The 21,016-nt window shown below is 34.5% G+C and overlaps 1 protein-coding gene across 3 annotated transcripts in view; it reads left to right on the forward strand.

Moving 5' to 3' along the window:
- The window catches only part of RELCH (RAB11 binding and LisH domain, coiled-coil and HEAT repeat containing), a 122,774-nt gene that overhangs the window by 72,372 nt on the left and 29,386 nt on the right, over positions 1-21,016 (forward strand). For all 3 annotated transcript variants that reach the window (XM_081251871.1, XM_081251870.1, XM_081251872.1), the window contains exons 14-22: positions 4,091-4,231; positions 4,672-4,836; positions 7,025-7,172; positions 11,263-11,419; positions 12,045-12,168; positions 14,001-14,049; positions 16,333-16,412; positions 19,727-19,833; positions 20,828-20,927. In XM_081251871.1, the coding sequence (XP_081107997.1) occupies positions 4,091-4,231; positions 4,672-4,836; positions 7,025-7,172; positions 11,263-11,419; positions 12,045-12,168; positions 14,001-14,049; positions 16,333-16,412; positions 19,727-19,833; positions 20,828-20,927 (1,071 nt within the window). The remainder of the gene's footprint in view (positions 1-4,090; positions 4,232-4,671; positions 4,837-7,024; positions 7,173-11,262; positions 11,420-12,044; positions 12,169-14,000; positions 14,050-16,332; positions 16,413-19,726; positions 19,834-20,827; positions 20,928-21,016) is intronic.

The raw sequence follows: 21,016 nt of genomic DNA on the forward strand, positions 1-21,016 counted from the left end.
TCTCAAAGTGTGGTCTGAGGACCCTGGGGGTCCCATGAGATGAAAATTATTTTCATAATAATATTGAAACATTTTTTGACTTTTCCTCTGTGTTGACGTTTACACTGTTGGTGCAAAAAGTTGTAATGGGCAACAATGCCAGTGCATTAGCACTGATCCAAGGCAGTGACACCCAAATAGACAGATAATGATTGTATTCTTCACTGCCATGCACTCGCAGAAAAAGTCAATTTCACTTAAAAATAAGCTTAGTGAATCAGTAAAATTATTAATTCTACTAAATTTTGACTCTAAGTATGCATCATTTTAATATTCTGTGTAATAAAATGGAAGATACTCATATCAAGCCCTTTTGCTGCATTCTGAACTAGGATGGCTGTTTCAGGAAAAGCACTCGAGTTGTAAGCTGAACCAGTTTTAGTTGACAGACCACTAAAAAAAAGCTGTGGTTATTCAAACTTGGGATTTTGACAGACAATTTGCATGAAAATGAATGAAATGGAACCTGTCATTTCAAGGAAAATAAGTAGACAGCATTCATTGCCAGTGATAAAACTGGAACTTCTAAGTGAGAACAAGAATTTTGGAAAACTTGTATTCACCACTGTGAGCTTGACAGCTTCTATTCTTATCAGAAGAGGCTATGAAAATACCTCTCCCTTTTTCAATTATATGTCTGTGTGAGGCCAGATTTTCTTAAATACTTCAACCAAAACAGTACAACACAGTTGAATGCTGAGCAGTTAAGAGGATCTATCTTCTTTTAAGTCAGACATCAATGAGATTTGCACAAAATATAAAACAACACCATTCTTCTCACTAATTTTTTGATTAGTTATTTTCATTAAAATTATAATTTCATTATTCATGTTAACCTTTAATGAATTTATTGTTGTTTTTAATGGTTAATCACTTTAAATTTATCTTTTGTTATTTCTGATATGATAAATGTCAATAGATATTACCCACCCAAACAAAAGCTGTTTGAGGTGCTTATTAATTTTTAAATGACTCAAGGAATCCTGCCACCAAAAGATTGAGAACCACTGGACCATTGTGCCCCTTTTAGGTATCTTCCCATAGGTCTAGGTCTTAGAAGGGGTGGAGGAATGAGGTGACATCAAAAGTTATTTTAATTTAAACAACCATAGTTTAAAGCAGAGCTTGACCAAATACAGCCTGGAACCCCATCTAGTCCACAGCCTGTTTTTTGTTTGTTTGTTTGTTTGTTTTGTTTTGTTTTGTTTTTTGCGGTACGCAGGCCTCTCACTGTTGTGGCCTCTCCCGTTGCGGAGCACAGGCTCCGGACGCACAGGCTCAGCGGCCATGGCTCACGGGCCCAGCCGCTCCGCGGCATGTGGGATCTTCCCGGACCGGGGCACGAACCCGTGTCCCCTGCATCGGCAGGCGGACTCCCAACCACTGCGCCACCAAGGAAGCCCCACAGCCTGTTTTATAAATAAACTTTTATTGGTACACAACCACACCCATTTGTTGTGTATTGTCTGTGTCCACTATCACACTGCAACAGCAGAGCTGAATAGCTGCCACAGAGACTTTTTGGCCCCAAAGCCAAGAGTATATACCACCATCTGGCCCATTACAGAAAGTTTGCTGACCCCTGCCTTAAAGGGTCATTTCTGTAAGATGGTTCTTTTAAAGGGGTACAAAAATTGGAATTGTATAATACATGAGCTGTTTATGTTGCATTGACTGTTACCTCATAATCTTTGGTGAAGAGTGAGAAACCAGTAGTCAAACAATTGTCTTTTTAAAAAATAAAATTTGGGGGCTTCCCTGGTGGCCCAGTGGTTGAGAATCCACCTGCCATTGCAGGGGACACGGGTTCGATCCCTGGTCCGGGAAGATCCCACGTGCCGCAGAGCAACAAAGCCCCTGTGCCACAACTACCGAGCCTGTGCTCTGGAGCCCGCAAGCCACAACTACTGAGCCCACGTGCTGCAACTACTGAAGCTCACACGTCTAGAGCCTGTGGCCCACAACAGGAGAAGCCACCACAATGAGAAGCCCATGCACTGCGATGAAGACCCAACACAGCCAAAAATAATAAATAAAATAAATACATTTAAAAAATAAATAAATAAAAGTTTTGGTTTTTTATTCAGAAAAATATAAAGAATAAAGAATAATTCATAGTCTCACTCCCAGTAACATTTTTTTTATTTTGTTAAAAATAAACTTTCATGCAGTATAGAAAAGAATAAAATGAAAGTCAAAGACTTCCCTGACCCTAGTCATTATCCCCAAAGATTACATCTATGGGTAATGGTTTTTAATTAATACTTACAGAGAATAAAAATTTATGCATATACCAGCTTGCATTTTTACATCCTTTAAATTTTTCTTACCCAGAATTAATTACTCTGTGTGTTAAAAGAAGCAAAATACAGAGATATTAACAGTATGTGAAATTTAAAAATGCACACAAGGGAATCTTCATTTTTAAATTTCACAAACCATTAATACCTGTGTATCTTGCTGCTTTTAACATTTGCATTTTTGATTTTGACAGTGTTAAATTGCCCCCAACCAAGATAGCACAGATTGTACTCCTATCAACAGTGCATTGGAGTTCTTATCTTGCCATACTTCAACTGGGCATAATCACTTTTTTTTTCATGTTTGCCTATCTTTTAAGAGAAAATTATCTTATTGTTGTGATACATGAGTGAGTTTGAGCATCCTATTATTTATTGTTCCAAGACAGAGATGAATATCACATGCTATCGAAGAAGAAGGCAACTGTTCCACACTGCTCCTAGTACTAAAATGCTAAGCAGTATTAATAATGGACTTAATGTTTCCAACATGGACCTCCACTTTCTTGTTCCCCACTGTAACTGGTAACAGTAAAACCTCAGCGTGGTCATGGCTTAAATGGAGTAAAGCATCCTGACTTGTCCTGTGGGTTCCCTTAGCATACTGAAACTGCCACAGTTGACCTCAGGCTTGATCATTGCAAAGCAAATACCCAGCTGAAGTTTACTTACCTCTGTCCTTTTGCCTGTGCTGATATTAACCAAAAAGCCCTTTTAATACACTTTAAAAAAAATTGGGGGAAGCAATTTTAGCCTATAGGATAAATAAACGAGGCTGTACCAAAAGGCATATTCGCCAACCTAAATGTAACCAAAAATTGCTAAACTTACATATATTTTTGTCTCTAAAAGTCAAAACAAAAACTAGGTCATTTAAAAATGTCTTAAGACTTTGCTTTGCATACCATACCACACTGTAAATTTATGAAAATGATCATATCCTTTTATTTTAACTATTATATGTAAAAGTAACTTAAACAAGTTTAAAGAATTTTATAAATTTGTCAACTTACAATAATGGTACAAAAAGAGGGAAGGAAGGGCAAGAAGTTGTATAACAGTAACACTTTGTTCTAACCTCAGACACTAATTAGGCTAAAACCATGGGGAAAAATTGTGTGAAGACACAACAGTGGTTGACATTATATTAAATAGCATCTGAAAGTATCAACACAGTTTTTTAAGCACTCTTAAAGTTTACTCTCATGTTTTATCATCCTGTTTTAATATTTTTCCTCAGTTCTTCAGAAAATAGAACAGCAGGATTTTATGTTTCCACACTCCTACCCCAGGCAAATGTTTTGCTTACCAGAGTGATTTTTGTAATCCGTCCTATTGTTACGACTGTCAGTGCTCTTGTCGGAGTTGTACAGGTAGTGGTAGAAGAGTCATTGTCTGTTTATAGCAGAGTGTTGACTGTTGATTGGCCAAAAGGGCACTGTAAAGGTTTGAGGGATTGACACATATTTAGTTAAAATACAAAAATATGCTGGGAGATGATTAATACCAAGTTCAGGGTAGATGTTATCTTTAGAGAGGGAGTTGGAGGAAGCGGGAGAGGGTGGAGAGTGATAGTTCAGCTGTATCTCTAACGTCTTATGTCTTTCAAAAATGAGGACTTGAAGCAAACATAGCAACATGTTAATATATATTTAATCTAGATTTTGAATACATGATGTCTGTCATTCTTTTCTATCCTTTTCTGCTGCTAGTGTAAATAAATAGTAAAACATGTTCTTGTTTATTTTCAGAAAGAAATCCGTAGCTCCTTGGTTCTTTCAATGTTGCAACAGATGTTAATGGAAGATAAGGCAGATTTGGTCAGAGAAGCTGTGATCAAAAGCCTCGGCATCATTATGGGATACATTGATGATCCAGACAAATATCAACAGGTATGTTTTTCAGAATGAATCCCATTTATTTCATTATAAAATTCCCACTAGTATAATATTCCAAATCTCTGATTCAGATATCCTATAATCTATAGAAGAGATGGCAGACGTGTCAACTTTAACCAGTTGAAGTTGGCTGCCTGGTTTCAGTTCTGTTATTTCAAGGAGGAGATGCTTTGATTCATTTATAGTATCTGACACAGCTTTGTGGCAGTGAATTGGCAACAGGCATGCCATGTTACCACCCTTTCTCTTTGGTTTCCCCATCAACAGATAAATGACATTTTTCTTTAAAGAAATTGTGAAGGATAGGATTATGAATGGTTTTCTTTCTTGCTTAAAATGTCTGCTAAATGTACTGCAGTGTATATTTATTACATATTATTATGTTTTTTAGGGTTTTTTTTTTAATCTACATTTTGCCTATTTCCTTTTGGCAGGGTTTTGAATTGTTGCTGTCGGCCTTGGGTGATCCCTCAGAAAGGGTAGTCAGTGCAACACATCAAGTATTTTTACCAGCTTATGCTGCCTGGACCACAGAACTTGGAAATTTACAGTCTCATCTTATACCTACATTGCTGAAGAAGATTGAAAAACTTCTCAGGGTAAATACTTCCTTTATTTATATAGTTAATAGAAATTTAAAAGGTGTGTTCTAAGGCATCTTGAAAGAATGTTGGGGGAACAAAGACAGAAAGCACCACTTAGCAAACATTCTAATTAACTACCTGTTAAAGACTATTGGTCTGGAGCCAAGGGAGATTTGAGGAGGTTTGGCTTGACTGAAGCTCGAGAAGAAAGAGCGTGGTCTGCCTTTTTTTAGCTAAAATAGCACCTTTGTGGCACTAACTCGTATACTATTCACAGTGCCACCACTTTCTAGCCTCTTCTGAAGACTTAAATATTTTAGAGAAAGTGTCAGCATCAGTTCCCAGAATGCAGAGATAACTAAAATATGAGTTTCTAAAGCTTTCTTATTTATACAGTATCAAAATGCTTTACCTTTTTTTCACTGCAGTAGTTCATGTCCTGACTTTTAAAAGTGAACTTTCCGTTCTCCCCAAGTAAAAGAATTGAAGAAAAGTTGAAGAAACAGTAGAAACTTTTTGGTCTAATTTTTGTACTAAAAGTCTCTTTTAGAGTCTAGAAGAAAAACATTTCTTTAATGCGTATTAATTATGTACTGTTAAGGTAGATACTTTATAAATAAAGTATGTTATTTCATTCTTATAACCACTTGAATTATATTTTGTTTTTTGTGTGGAAACTGAGTGTTTAAGTAACTTGCTCAGGGTCCCAGAGCTGTCAAATGACAGAACCAGGATCTGATATCAGTCTCTAAAACCAAACTCTTGCCCTTTTTACCCCCAGATTATAAAGGCTCTTAACATAATGTATTTTAACTACTCTGTAGACAGTCTTATATGTATACACATGTATTCATTTAATTTAAAAACTGGGCTATTTTTTCTATAAATTTCAAAATGGGTGTTAAAAAACTATAAATAGACAACTAGACTGAAGAACTCCTTTTTATGAAACCTAAGGATAAAGTATTTTTTTTTAATATTTGCATCCCTTCTATCTGAGAATTATCCATACCTGTTTGTTTGTTTTGGGTTTTTAAAATATTTATTTATTTATTTTTGGCTGCATTGGGTCTTCCTTGCTGCACGCAAGCTTCTCTCTAGTTGCAGCGAGCCAGGGCTACTCTTCGTGCGGTGCGCAGGCTTCTCCTTGTGGTGGCTTCTCTCGTTACAGAGCACAGGCTCTAGGCGTGCAGGCTTCAGTAGTTGCAGCACGCCGGCTCAGTAGTTGTGGCTTGAAGGCTTTAGAGCACAGGCTCTGTAGTTGTGGCACACAGGCTTAGTTGCTCCGCGGCATGTGGGAATCTTCCCGGACCAGGGCTCAAACCCGTTTCTCCTGCATTGTCAGGCGGATTCTTAACCACTGCACCACCAGGGAAGCCCTGTACCTCTTTTTTTTTTTAGTTCCATTTCATAACACAGCTAATTCCACATTGTTGCTAAACATAGCTGCAGTATTCAGCACACAAGGTAATTCTTACATGAAGAAATTAACTAATTTAGAACTTGATAGTAAAAAACTAACATCTGGTATTTCTGACACAGTTGTTATTTATAATATAGTAATGACATCTCAAGTGGATTTGAACAGCAATAAATGCTTTCCTCTCTAATGATTCTATTTTTCACTTTAATATTTGGTTTCTGTGTACCATAGTGATCCTTTTACTCTTTTTTTTTCTGTTATCTCTTTCTTTTGTTTCCTTTTGACATTTCTTCTCCTACATTTTATCTATACATTGAATTATTTTAAAGTGCTTCCAATGCTGGCAAATACAGTTGTCACCAAATCTATAAAAGGAGTTAGGAATAGCAAGTGCTGCTGCTCGTTTAGCAGTTGAGCGTTTAAAATGATTCCTGTGGCTCACTTTAATTTCTTTAACCTGACTTATAAAATGTCAAAAGATAAGACCCTCTTAAAAGAAAAAAAACCTGTAAAAGAAGTTCCATACAAATGAAATGACTGATGTTCACCCTAAAGTTTTCCATACAAAAGATTCTATTACTTCCACAATGCCTTAGTACTTCACATTTTCACATACTCAGAGAAATTCAGAGAAGATTCATGGTCATCTCCATTAGGTGTGATGCTGTGAGTCTAACATACATGTCCTTAAATGTCTTATGGTTTGCCACAGAAAGGAAGAACATCATAAATACATAACCTCAGAAGTCTAAAATTAGCTTTCACCTCCTTATATTTCAGGAAGGAGAGCACGGGCTGGATGAACATAAGCTCCACATGTTTCTGTCTGCCTTGCAGTCCTTGATCCCATCTCTCTTTGCATTAGTGCTACAGAACGCACCTTTCTCCAGCAAAGCCAAGCTTCATGGTGAAGTGCCACAGATAGAAGGTACTGAACTTAAATTATGGAAGGAAGATGTAGAATATTAACAGCTTAGCTTCCCAAAGAATCGTTTCTGATTAAAAATGTAAAAGTCACTTTATATGACAGCATAATTACTAAGATGTATTATATGTGTGGAACTGCATGGTCGTAGATTGTATGATATCTGGGGTGAACTATATGGCTTCATCTTTTATGGATAAGCCTCGTGGTATTATTTTATAATATTTGTACTTTCTTTCCATTCTTAATCTAGGGCCTTTTTTTATAGCCTTTTTTTCAGTGTTATAAGTCAGAAATAAGCATTTTCTTTCATTAATAGAGCTGAATTAATAGTTACCAGGGCCAGTTTATGAAGCTTTTCATTTCCACTTTCTTTATATTTTTTCTTCCCCAGCTATTTCATCTTATTTTCAGTAGGGGAAGGTAAATGTAATTACTCTTTCCGGCTATGTCCTTGATAGGAATATAAGCATATGCAGCACAGTTTCTTTTTTTTCCAAAAAAAGAATATGATTTGTTTTCAGAAATACATGAAATTGATAGCAAGAGCCAGTATTTTCTTAGCTCAAAGTCTAGCTAACTAGTAAGTGACCTTTGATCCATGGTACGTGGTAGCCCCACTGCACCTAACCCCCAGGATAAATGGCTATAGACAAGTTATTACTATGTATGAGATTCCTTTGCAGCTTTTTCAGATTTGTGAATTAGCCGTGTCTCTTACGGGCTTCTGATAGACAAAAGAATTATAACATTGAGAAAATCAACACACAGTGTTTTTAGAATTATAGTTTTCATGTAAAGTAAACTGGGCTACCTATAATCTTTGGGATATGAAGCAGTGTGTCCAAGAATACACAAAGCACAGCATAAAAATGGTGTATACTGTTAGAATGCCAGTTTTACTTCGAAAATTGAGAATGGATGGGGTAGGGTTAGTTTACTATTTTTTAATGATATCGAGGAGAATGAAAATTCAAACTTTTACGATAAATCTCCATACAGCACTCACAGCTGGCTGCTTTAGTTTCTACCCCGTCACTCATTAAGACACTTCATCTGCCTAAGGACTTCCCTGTCTTCCTAATTCCCTCTCTTTTTCCTTCTGTCTTGCTGTATTGTTCTGCTGGGGCCAGCATAATGAAGCACCATAAACTTAGTACTTTAACAACAGATATTTATTGTTTCACAGTTCTGAAGTGAACTCTCTAGAAGTCTGAGATCAAGGTGTCAGTAGGGTTGGTTCCTTCTGAAGGCTGTGAGGGAAAAGCTGTTTCATGCCTCTCTCCTCGCTTCTGGTGGTTTGCTGGCAATCTCTGGTGTTCTTTGGCTTGTAGATACATCACCCCAGTCTCTGCCTTCATCTTCACATTCCGTTCTCTCTCTGTGTGTGTGTATGTGTGTGCATGCGCACGCACTTGTCTCTGTCCAAATTTCCCTTTTATAAGATCAGTTATATTGCATTAGAAGTCCACGCTATTCCAGTATGACTTCATCTTATCTAATTATATCTGCAACAACAATATTTCCAAATAAGGTCACATTCTGAGGTTCTAGGGGTTCGGACTTCAACCTATGAATTTTTAAGGGAGACACAGTTCAACCCACAGCACTTGCTATCATTCATTCATTTAGCAAATAATTCTTAAATGTCACCTATTGCCGAGCACATGTTAGAGATTAGATAGAAAATTTTCAAAGCTACTTTACCATCCTGAACATATTCCCTCTGGTGTTTATGTGACCTTTCCTTGTGATTATGTCTTTATCATGCCAAAAATAATCTTTTAAGTTCTTATTGACTTAATTTGACCCTCTGACTTTTAATAGTAGCTGTAAATGTTAGTTATTATTCTCACATGTAGGTTATAATACATTTATTATAAATGAGGAAATATTATATCCTTATTTAGGGTCTATCTATATATCTATGTCTCTGTGTCTTTCTGTATGTACATCTGTATAATTTGGGATACAGTTTATTACAAGTGAAGATTTAATAGTTTTCTCTTACATAATGAAAATTCCAGAGCACTAGCTAATATTTATGTCAGGCACTATTTTAAACACTTGGGATACACTCATAAACAAAACAGACAAATATCTCTGCCACGAAGAGCTTACATTCTAGTGAGAGGGAAATACATTGAAGAGTCATGACAGTTGTTATTTTGCTGGATTTGAATAATTGTGGTAATTTTTTGATAATAAAATACCTATTAAAATGGCGTTCTGGGGACTCTTCTGTATGGTTACAAGTTAGATGCTCAAATTTAAAAAAATCTTTTAAAATAGAATAATGTTTTGAGGTCCCTGAACCATTCTGATTGCTTATCTGTTAGAACTGAGTTATCCAAGTAATTGCTTATTTCTTGACATTGTTTTGCTTCTGTTGGACCTAGCTTTAAATCTTTGGACCTCACTTTGCCTATAATAAATCTTGACATTATCTGATTTACTTTTAACTGTTCCACTATTTTTCAATAATTTGTCAGTATTTTTGAAGGAATGATATATTGATACATCCCATCATAGTATCACAGATTGTGACCAATATGATATAATCCTTTTTGAAATTATCAGATATGCTTCGACAATATAGAAATATGAAGTATAGATATCCCTCACCATCCAAATCTATTTGATTCCTAGGTTGAGATAATGACAGCTCAAGCAGAAATCTCAGATAATATGGGATACCATGTTACCTAAATTCATTTATTTGTTTGTTTGTGTATTATGATAGCAAATAGGAGACTTCAGCTAGCAAGGGGTAACCTTTATCTGTACTTAAGATATTGTTAAAAGCCTTGGGCAGCATAGGAGGACAATACCATCTTAATTTTGTCTTTGAGCATTTTTAAAGTTATTTCATGTTTTCTTAAGTTTAATAATTATCATTACACCATTAATATGTTTTGAGAAAATGCTGCATCCTTAATTGTGTCTTTTTAGGGTGTTAACCTCTATGCAGGAGTTGCTAGGCCATTAGGAATTTCTGTTCAACAGTTAATGAGCTGTTGGTAGCATTATTCACTTAACAGCCATCTAAAACGTGTTCTTTAATAACCTGGAATCTAATTATGATCTGTAGAATCAGAGATTTTATTGATGTGTTCAAATTTTACAGTATACTAGTGTATATTCATGTTTTATTTATATAATTTTAAAAGTAGTTTTTTCAGTTTTTCCCCCAAAACTTTTAAAGTATATACATGAGACTCTGGTTATAATATTTATAATACATTTTTTAATAATAATTTTGCTTTATCTTACTGGTCACTGGTTTTAACACTTTATAGTAACTTAATGTTTATCAAACTATGGAACATTTTTTAAATAAATCATTTAATATTGGAGATTAAATACTTAAGAAGCCTGTTCAGCTCAAGTTTTAATGTATTTTAGGTCATTTCTCTCGTATTAAACAGTTTTTCCCTACTGTCAACCTATTAGTTTCGTGCTGCCTGAAGGAAATATTTTATCATAGTTATTAGTTTTTGACATAAACAGTCTGGTGGAATTACAAGTATTTTTATTTTTTTAAGACCAAATTCAAATCCATATTTTAGCTGAGATCTTATTTTGTGGCCAATTTTAACTTAAACTAAGTGAAATTTTACTCTTCACTGGCAAGCTCTTTCATTACAATATTCATTTACTAGTTATTTAGTCTCATAAAATCTTAATTTTTGAGATTTGCTAAATTTGTTCACATGTGACAAAAATTTACAGTTGATCCTTAAACAACAGGAGTTTGAACTGTACACGTCCACTTATATGTGAATACTTTTCAATAGTTAATGCTATAGTACTACATGGTCTGTGGTTGGTTGAATTTGTGGATGTGGAAGAACCTCTGATACAGAGAGCCGACTGTAAGTTGCAGGCAGATTAACCCCTGATTGTACAGGGATCAACTGTATTTCATTTTTTTCTAAAAATGGTTTAATTAATATATTTTAGTTTTATATTTAAAGTCTATAATAAGCTAAATAAATATTAGGAGGCAGAACCTTACTTTTCTTTTGACAAAAGAGCTAACTTTCCAAACTGTCATTTTCTGTGTGATTTATTTTGCTTCTAATTTTTATAGTGACTAGGTTCCCTCGGCCTATGTCGCCTCTTCAAGATGTGTCTACTATTATTGGAAGTCGTGAGCAACTGGCAGTACTGCTACAACTTTATGATTACCAGCTGGAACACGAGGGTACAACAGGCTGGGAGAGTTTACTATGGGTTGTCAATCAATTGTAAGTTACCACCTCCGTATTCATTTGGTACATCTCAATCAGTTGAATGAAAGATAGCTTACTATATTTAGCCTGGGCACTGAGGGACAAAATATAACAAAATATTAAAAAACACATAGCAAAACATAACTCGGCATGATCTGTGGTAAATTTCTTTAGGAGAGGAGATTTATACTACTAGATACGTAGTTATTTATCTGTGAAGATGGTGCTGCTGTATTATGTCAGAAGACCTGTCTGCTGCCTTATTGTCTACAAGTGGTGATGGATTTTAAACTACATCCAGACTTTTCATTTTTGAGGCTAAAGTGGTTGATGCCATGTTAGCCAAGCTCTTGTATGAAATATCAGCTCCATTGATTTGTCTCATTAACTCCATACTTAGAACCCTACCATTAAGATTCCAGATATTTTATGGCAATCAGTTAAAATTTATTTTAAGAACTTTATACAATATAAACTGAAGACTTTGTAAAGGGTCCCAAACAACTCCTTTGCATTCCAATTTTACTAGCTAGGAAAAGCAGAACAGAAGATATTGTTAGATTTGCATTGTTTCAGAAATTGGCAAGGAAACAGTAATTTATTTGTACCCCTGCCTATTTTTCTTTCCTTTCATATTCAGGTTGCCACAGCTTATAGAAATAGTTGGCAAAATTAATGTTACTTCAACTGCCTGTGTCCATGAATTCTCCAGATTTTTCTGGCGCCTTTGCCGGACATTTGGCAAAATTTTTACAAACACTAAGGTAAAAACTTGTATTCCATGTTTTCTTATATACAAGAGACATAGAAATGTAATGTGTTAATTAATGCTATAACAGAGTAAATAAAAGCCTGAGCCCTTCCTTTATTCAAATTATCTTTTAATACCTTAGAAAACTGTGATAGTAAAGGAAAATTCTAGTCAGTAATATTCTTCTCTTTATTGATTTTCAGAAGATGATTTAGCCAAAACTTAATTTGTATCCAGATTTGGATATAAGATCTACTCACTGTGGATATCTCAAAACTTTCTAGCATAGGAAGTATCAGCTAGGGGACTCAACTGTGATTCTTTGAATGTGCTTCTGGTACTTTACCATCTACCACAGATTCAGGAAGCAGCCATTTGCGTAGCATGCTTTGGTCAAAACTTCAGGTGATTATAGAATCAAAGCAGCTTGTATAGAATACTTGCTACAAGATACAAGCTCTTGGAATAGAATGGACACTCGAGATAAATGCTACATATTTCAATCACTGTCACATTTGCCTATCTAGGTTATTCTGTAGTTTTAGCTATTAAATTGGAATGTCCTTAGGTCCCACTTTCTTCTTCAATCCTGTTAATCCATTTGTCTTCATAGCATATTGTTAAGCCAGTTCTTTAGAGCTCTAATAAAAACATAAAAAGATGTAATTGCTATAATCAAATGTTAATCAAGACATTTAAAAGGTAAAAATTTTGTGTAACTCTTTACTATTAAACCTGTAGTTAGTGAAACATTTAGAGTATGACAGTTTGGTATAGTGGACTGGACGAAATTCGGAAAATGGGTTATGACCCTGTTATGTTTGTATCCTATAATAAATCATTTAATGTATCTGTGCTTAATCTTTCCATGTGTGAAATGAAGAAGTTGCTTCAGTGTCATTTAATTCTATAAGTCTGATTCTGTAGATTAATCTTTTCACAGTGGTCTACATCTCAGTTTAAATGGAATTTGTAAATTAATATGCTTGACCTGTCAATAGGAGGACAAAAACCAGAGCTTGATGTTATTGTAGAAGAAACAAAATCATTTTACATTTTTCACTAACATGTAATTATTAAACAAATATAATTTGATTTTACTGGTAATCACGCTTGGCACAATTTGTTTGACATCTCCAAAAGAAGTAGCTGTTATTTATTTTACTTTTTTTACAAAAACAATTAGGAGTTCATTTTAGCACTTAACAGTAAGTGGTTGACTTCAGTGGCCTGAAATCTGAAATCCAATAATGTTAAAAATAAAAAATTGAAACAAGCATTTGCTTTAACTTAAAATTTTAATGTTAAATTCTGTACTTGATGTTTAAAATTAAATTTAAAATAAAATAAAATTTAAAAGAAGTTAAAGACTAACCTAAGCCAGTGGATATCACTTGATGAATATGTTACTTATTGAATACCCTAAATGAATGGAATTTCATTTTCATTCCTTTTATATACAGCAAATTTTTTCAATAATTCTAATCATATAATACCTGCCTAAATACCCTGTCTAACATCAAGGTCAGTTTTAAGAGGTAGTAATTTCAAGCACTTTCACCTTGGAAATTATTTTAATTTAGTGAAGGAAACTAAAGGCCCTTCAGAAAACTTGCTGACCTGAATTGATTTTTAAAAATATTTTATCTCTAAAAGGTGTTGTTTTCAGTAACTTAACTCTTCTTTTTTCCTATGGCTCTTAAGAATTGTTATGTTTTTGACTACTTGAATCAATGGTCTATAAAACAAAATAAATAAGTAGTGGTAGTAAACATTTTATTTATTTAACCATTGATTGGTCTGTTGAACTTGAGAATTTCTGGATATTTTCTTTGGGTTGCTTAGGTAAAACCTCAGTTCCAGGAGATTTTAAGACTGTCTGAAGAAAATATTGGTAAGTTTGTTCATTATTACTTTTTTTTTTTTTTTTTTTTTGCTATACGTGGGCCTCTCACTGTTGTGGCCTCTCCCGTTGCGGAGCACAGGCTCCGGACGCGCAGGCTCAGCGGCCATGGCTCACGGGCCCAGCCGCTCCGCGGCATGTGGGATCTTCCCAGACTGGGGCATGAACCCGTGTCCCCTGCATTGGCAGGCGGACTCTCAACCACTGCGCCACCAGGAAGCCCTACTTTTAAAAACAATTGAATCTCTTTACTCCAGCAAAATACTTTATTCATTGTATGTAAAGTGTATAAATAAACTAGCAAGTACAATTGAAAAGGAAGATTTATACTATGGAATTCTTGGTTTTACAACTCTGCCACATCTAATATCCTTTCCATGGGGTGGCAGTAAGATTAATCTTTGTCAATTTGACTGTAAATAATCTACCTTCACCGTAATCAAATTGACCTAAAGCTGAGCTTCTCAAACTGAGTACTTGTACCCTTGGAGAGTTGAAGTGGTGTATTCGAGATACTGAAAAGGAAAAAAATAAAGAGCATCTAATTCATAATTAGTTACTTAAAACTTTTCAAACTTAAAACAAATTGTAATTGAAGAGAATGCAAGATACACATATATGTTTTTTAAATGAAACATGAGATTTTAAAGAAACTACAGGCTTTAACGGGCAGCTCCAGCCCCTCTGTTCATAGTTTTCACTTATCTGTCATAAGAAGTGTAGTTGTAGCACCACTGGCCTAAGAACTCCTTTATGTGTGGATCTTATGTCCATGTGTATTTTTCTAATTTCTTAGGAACAAATTGTGAAAAATGTTAGGAACAAAAATGTATAGCCCCCCTGTTTTGTTTTTAAACTTGGTTGATTTTGAATGTATAGGTAATTCTTATCTCAGTCCTACCTTAGTGATTTGAATTGAGTCATCTGAAAAACTCCATTTTGGGCTGTCCTCAGAGATAGTTAGAGAATGAATAAATGATTCCCTTTAAGTTTGAAAATGTCGATGAGATTTTTTTTTTGACAAATACTTCCCAAAGTTTATATTTAATAGCTTTCTAAAGGGTTAATGCTTGGAATACCTAATAGTTGGTATTATTTCTTTAGTTAATTATTAATTCTGATGATAAATTGGTGAAGAATATTTATATATTTTTGGAAACTGATAGTTTTTAGAATTATTAGTTAGCTGTGAATATTTAGCTGTTCGTATGGGAAGTGATTATTAACCACTGTATATAGAGTCTGTATCTGTGAATTCAACTTAAGCTTATGTTCCTAGCCTCAGATTTACCTCTCAGCTACCATAGTCACAGTCAACCAACATCAGTACTCCCCAAAAGAAAAAATTACCCTTACCAAGAGAATAAACAAACCTCAAATACGAATTGATGTGAAAATGGAACTTTCTTTTTTGCTGAAAATTCTTTCAGGACCGTTAAATACATTTTTTTCAAATCTATTTCTTTATGTACTACTTTCTGAAAAGAATTTAAAACCATATTAAAAATAGAAAAAAGTAATTTAAAAAATTTTGAGTACATAAAAGCAAATGTAAAGCACTTAAAACAGTGCCTAAAAATCAATAAGTGAGAGCTGTGGTGCTATAAATAGCAACTCATATCACCTCTGGAACATTTTCATTTTTAAATAATCTACGCGTGCTTCATAAGAAAATCTCTTATGTTACAGTAGTCACAGGACACTCACCTGTGATTGGATGCTTTCCCCTCTCCCCATGCTTTACTTAGCCTCCCTACTCCATGAAAATAATCAGGGCTGAAAATCCCTATACAGGATGCAGGAGGAGCTCTGGAACTAGGCTAGCACTGGAAACCAAGTAGTGTCTCATATCTGGAAGCAGGTAAAATGTATATCTGGGTGCCTCCTTTCAGCTGAGTGCCTTTATGTTTTACTGAATACTGCAAATTTAAAACCTGACAATTTGTGAAGACCTGCTTATATGGGCACTTGGGAGAGTGTTAAAGAAAGCTCTGATTTCTGACTGCAAATAACAGTAGAGCATCTCATTTTGGTTATTAAAGTTTATCCCATCTATCAAAACTCTTTATGCTAATGGCTCTGGAAAGTATTAAGTTGTATAATATTTTCACAACCACCAGTGGATATGTGTTTTAATCAAAATATTTTTCAAAGTAATAATATTTGTTTGTAAGCCTTGTAACCAGTTGTAATTTTAAATATAATTTGTCTTATGACTTTTTGCTTTACATTTAAAGCATACTCAGATTTTTTAAATGGTTTTTGTGATTTTAGATTCCTCAGCAGGAAATGGGGTCCTCACTAAGGCTACTGTCCCCATTTATGCAACAGGAGTCCTTACGTGTTATATTCAGGTAAGGGAAAAATTCTTTTGCTGGAAAATTTAAAGCACTTTCTATTTAGAAAGATAGATAATAGATAGATAATTATGTCTTTTAATGTGTTTATAATTGAAAATGTTACCCATAAATGAAAACAAAATTTATTTATTCATTTCATTCAATAAATAATTTACAGTGGCGAGCATATTTCAGTAATAGTCTCTGAGGAAAATCTCTGTTGGACAAATAAATTTAGAGATTCTGTGCTTCTTGATATTTCGTTAGAGGTGTTAGATTGCACTTATTTAGCAATTTCTTTGTGTTTCCTGATAATTTTTTCATTAATAAAACAACAAACAAAGCACATGTGTTAGGTGAAGCAAACTACAAAATGCTGTAGCATACTATATCATCGTTTTTAGTAAGGTGCTTTTTAGTAATACTTTATTTTTCTTAATTGTTACTGCATAATAAATTACCCCAAAACATAAAGGCTTATTATAACCCTTTTATTTGCTCACGGTCTTTGCTCAGCTAAGCGTCTCTTCTTGCTGGTAGTCGCTTGTGTTGCTGCATTCACTTGGTTGGTTGGTAGGGGGTTCAGCAAGGATGGCTGAGCTTCAGTCTCCATGTAGTCTTAGGGCCTCTCTCTGTCCTCAGGGCCTATGGAACAGCAGAGCCAGACTCATTACATGGTGGCTCAGGGCTCCCCAAATTGCAAAATCAGAATCTGCTAGGCTAAAGCCTAGGCTTGGAATTAGCACATCACTACTACTGCATTCTATTGCTAAAAGCAAGTCACAGGCCCAGCCCAGGTTCAAAACGAGGGAACTAAATGAAAGCATGAACCAGAAGATGTGGTTCATCGGTGGTCACCAGTGTAACAGACCACCTCACTCTACTTAACATTGTTTTAAGTAAACATATTATGTTTATTAAGGCACATCAGTCATTTTTAAGTGTGAGGCAGTCCCACCTGTGAGGCGAAGATAAGGACTCAAGATAAAGCATTTTTAGGAATTAGAATGTGAGAAGCAAACAGGAAGATCTTTTTTCCCAAATTTACCCAATTAATACCTAATTTCTTTTGCCTTTTGTATTCAGAGTACAGCAGTTCATATTTATTGCACTCTTCTTCCAAAATAGATTTGAGCCATCCTATAATATTAAAATATAGTTCTACAGTATCATATGATACCTTGAAACAGAAGCTCCAACTCTGTTAAAGTAGTACAGTATTCTTTTTTTTTTTTTTTTTTTTTTTTTTTTGCGGTATGCGGGCCTCTCACTGTTGTGGCCTCTCCCGTTGCGGAGCACAGGCTCCGGATGCGCAGGCCCAGCGGCCATGGCTCACGGGCCCAGCCGCTCCGCGGCATATGGGATCCTCCCAGACCGGGGCACGAACCCGTATCCCCTGCATCGGCAGGCGGACTCTCAACCACTGCGCCACCAGGGAGGCCCCAGTACAGTATTCTTTTAAACTTTTCTACACTAGTTTCTAAGACTACTCCATAATATGTATACACAGAGAATCCCTGTGTTTAGAATATTTTAAGTCATGTAACCTTAACAGATTGTATCTACTGTTATTCTTAAATTCATGGAGATTAAGTCCTAGCACATATTACGAGGCACAATAGCGTGAATACCATTTTCCTCTTTAATTTTAGAAGCTCTTCCAGCATAATAACAAGTGTGATATCAATATTTTTCTCTTTCATTTTTAAGCTCTGGCAGTTGGTTAGTACGTTGATTTTTACCATAAATGGTATTTTAAGGCAGAATGAAGTACAAAGTTTGCCTCATGGTAGTCCCTCAGTATAGGTTTGTTGAATACATGAATAAAGACATGTTTTTAGAGCCACTATATGAAATCCAAATATCTAAAGAGATAAGAACTTTCCTGCTGGTTACAAAATGTGAATTGAGGTGGCTGTCCTAGATTGCCCACACCAGCTGTTAATATTTTTCTTACTAAACCAAATTTTCTGTTAAAGTTAATCACGCCCTGATTGCTTTGGTAAACAAAACCTATTTTGAATCAAATACATGAGCAGTATTAAATTTCAAAGCTGAGAAATAGTATTATAGTAAATTTTCAAATCAAAGGAATCCATGCTCATTTAGACGTATATTTCATAGGTCTTATTTCACACTTAAGTTTTTTCAGATTTACAGTTTATCTTCCAAATTTATGGATACTCTGTTTAATATAGTAAGCGACTATAAATGAGTGAGATCTATATTCCAACATAGCTCTGATGCTGGTTTGTCAGTGTCTAAGTTCTTCCCTAAATAGACTGGCGTATTATAAAACTGCTGTGTCTATTCTTTATTCATGCTGATCATTACTTTTGTCAATCACTTATCTGTACCTCATTCTAAATTAACCTGACCATGTAGAAAAAAGGTAGGTGGTAATCTAGTCTTCCTCATGGATCTATTGATATATACAGAAGCCATTAATTGTTGAGCTAATAAAGACCTAAAGACAAAATACCTGACTCTATATATATTTATTCTCTGATAGAATGTCAGATTCCCTCCCTTACAGATTCAGGTTAATTTAACATACAGTTGTTTTTTTAACTTTCCTATTTAGTAGACCTGCTTTTTCTAACATATTTCTTAATACAGTACTGTGTAAGAAAAAAGAAAGAAACATTTTTTCAGATTATTAAAATAATGGTTTGTAAAAGAAAGATTAAATGTAAAGATTATTTTTTAGTCAAGGGTGTGACTGTTTTAAGAACACAGTGGTCTATATTTCAGCAAATGTGAAGCTTCTCACCACTAATAATTTCTCAGATATCAATTTTCTACTATTAGGAGGATAACTATTTTAGTGGTTTGTATTTAAGTATTTAGAGCCAAAGTTAATGGGAAGTAAAATTGGTAAAATAGATTTTAATAAAAGAATATACCTTGTTATGTTTTAAACCAGAACTATCTAATCGATAGTGCAATGATGTAAGTAATCTGTATCTGAGCTGTCCGGTAAGGTAACCACTAACCACACATGGCTGTTAAACAACTTGAATTGTAACTAGTGCAACTCAGGAACTGAATCTTTTATTTACTTCATTTTTAGTTTAAATATAAGTAACCACATGTGGTGAGTGACTACCATATTGGACAGCACAGGTCTAAATCTGTGAATCAAGATAGTCTTTGTCCTCATACCATTGTGATCATAAATATGCTTAATAAATATCTTTAATTAAAATGCTCCCAAATTAGGATATTTTCCCCTTATTTGGTAAAATTTTCTAATTATAGTTAGGAAATTATGGTTTTAGTTCTACTTGATTGTGTGGAAATTCATTATCAGTCTTTTTCCTCTGTAGGAAGAAGACCGAAAGCTGTTAATTGGATTCTTAGAAGATGTAATGACCTTGCTTTCATTATCTCATGCTCCTCTTGATAGCCTGAAAGCTTCTTTTGTGGAACTGGGGTAAAAATAATAGCTTATAGTTTTTTAAAAGCTATATAAAGTTTTAAAATTGGATTTATAGAGTACATACTTTTAGTCTAAAAAGATTGGCATACACACCAAATCTCTTGGTTTTGAGACTTAAGATTTTTTTGTTTGTTTTTTGTTTTTCCTATTTGTACATTCTTAATATTTTGTAATCAATGCATTATAATAAAAGAATGGGGGAAAGGATACAGACATATCTTCTTTGAAGCAGTTGGAGAAATAAAGTCAAGTACAGATTTGAAGAAAATTCAGTATCCCAAAACTGGAAAAGGAGCCCCAAGTGAAAGCCAGCTCCTTAGGCTCCTTTTTCCATTCCATTTGATTTGCCTAGTCCCTCATAAGCACATCATCTAGCTGCTTAAGTAGTTTTATCTCATTCTTTACTTATGTGTTTATTAATAATACGGTCCCACATTTGGATAGGCTTCACAGCCAACTTACCCTTCCTTATAGGTGATTTGAGTTATCCTTATTGATCCTACAAACAACCATATGATGTAAATAGGACAGTATTGTTCCAGATTTTTATAGATGCAGAAATTAAAACCCACAGAGGTTATAACTTACCCATCTGGCTCTTAATCCAGTGTTTTTTTCTCATAAGCAATAAATTTTATTTTACTTTATTTTTTTATAATTTTAACTTTTATGCTGTTAAAGAGTTGAAATATCTATCATAATTGCAAATACTTAGAGAAACTAAAAGTATAGCTCCTGACTATGCTAAAAGTTTGTAGTTTTATAAGGTGACTTCCTTTTTTAAAGAATCTTAGATGTAACCTATTAAACCATACAAAGTAATTCTATATGTTTTGCCAATATTTTTATCATTAATATTCCTCATAAATGTAGTATTTTTCAATGCACCAGTAAGGCAAAATAGACTTTAATGAAAGAATATACCTTTTTATGTTTTAAACCAGAACTATGTGGCTCTCACTTTTAGCATTGGTTTTTTTTCTTTCAGTGCAAATCCAGCCTACCATGAGTTATTGTTAACTGTTTTGTGGTATGGTGTTGTCCATACTTCAGCACTTGTGAGATGTACTGCTGCTAGAATGTTTGAGGTATGTAAACAAACGCTTCTGTTGGTTCAGATCATAATGATTTTCTTTGGAAGAGGGAGAGGGAATATTTCTTAAAAAGGCAGAGAGAG

The sequence above is a fragment of the Mesoplodon bidens genome (assembly GCF_964165515.1).
Source record: "Mesoplodon bidens genome assembly, chromosome: 13".
Taxonomy (NCBI): Eukaryota; Metazoa; Chordata; class Mammalia; order Artiodactyla; family Ziphiidae; genus Mesoplodon; species Mesoplodon bidens.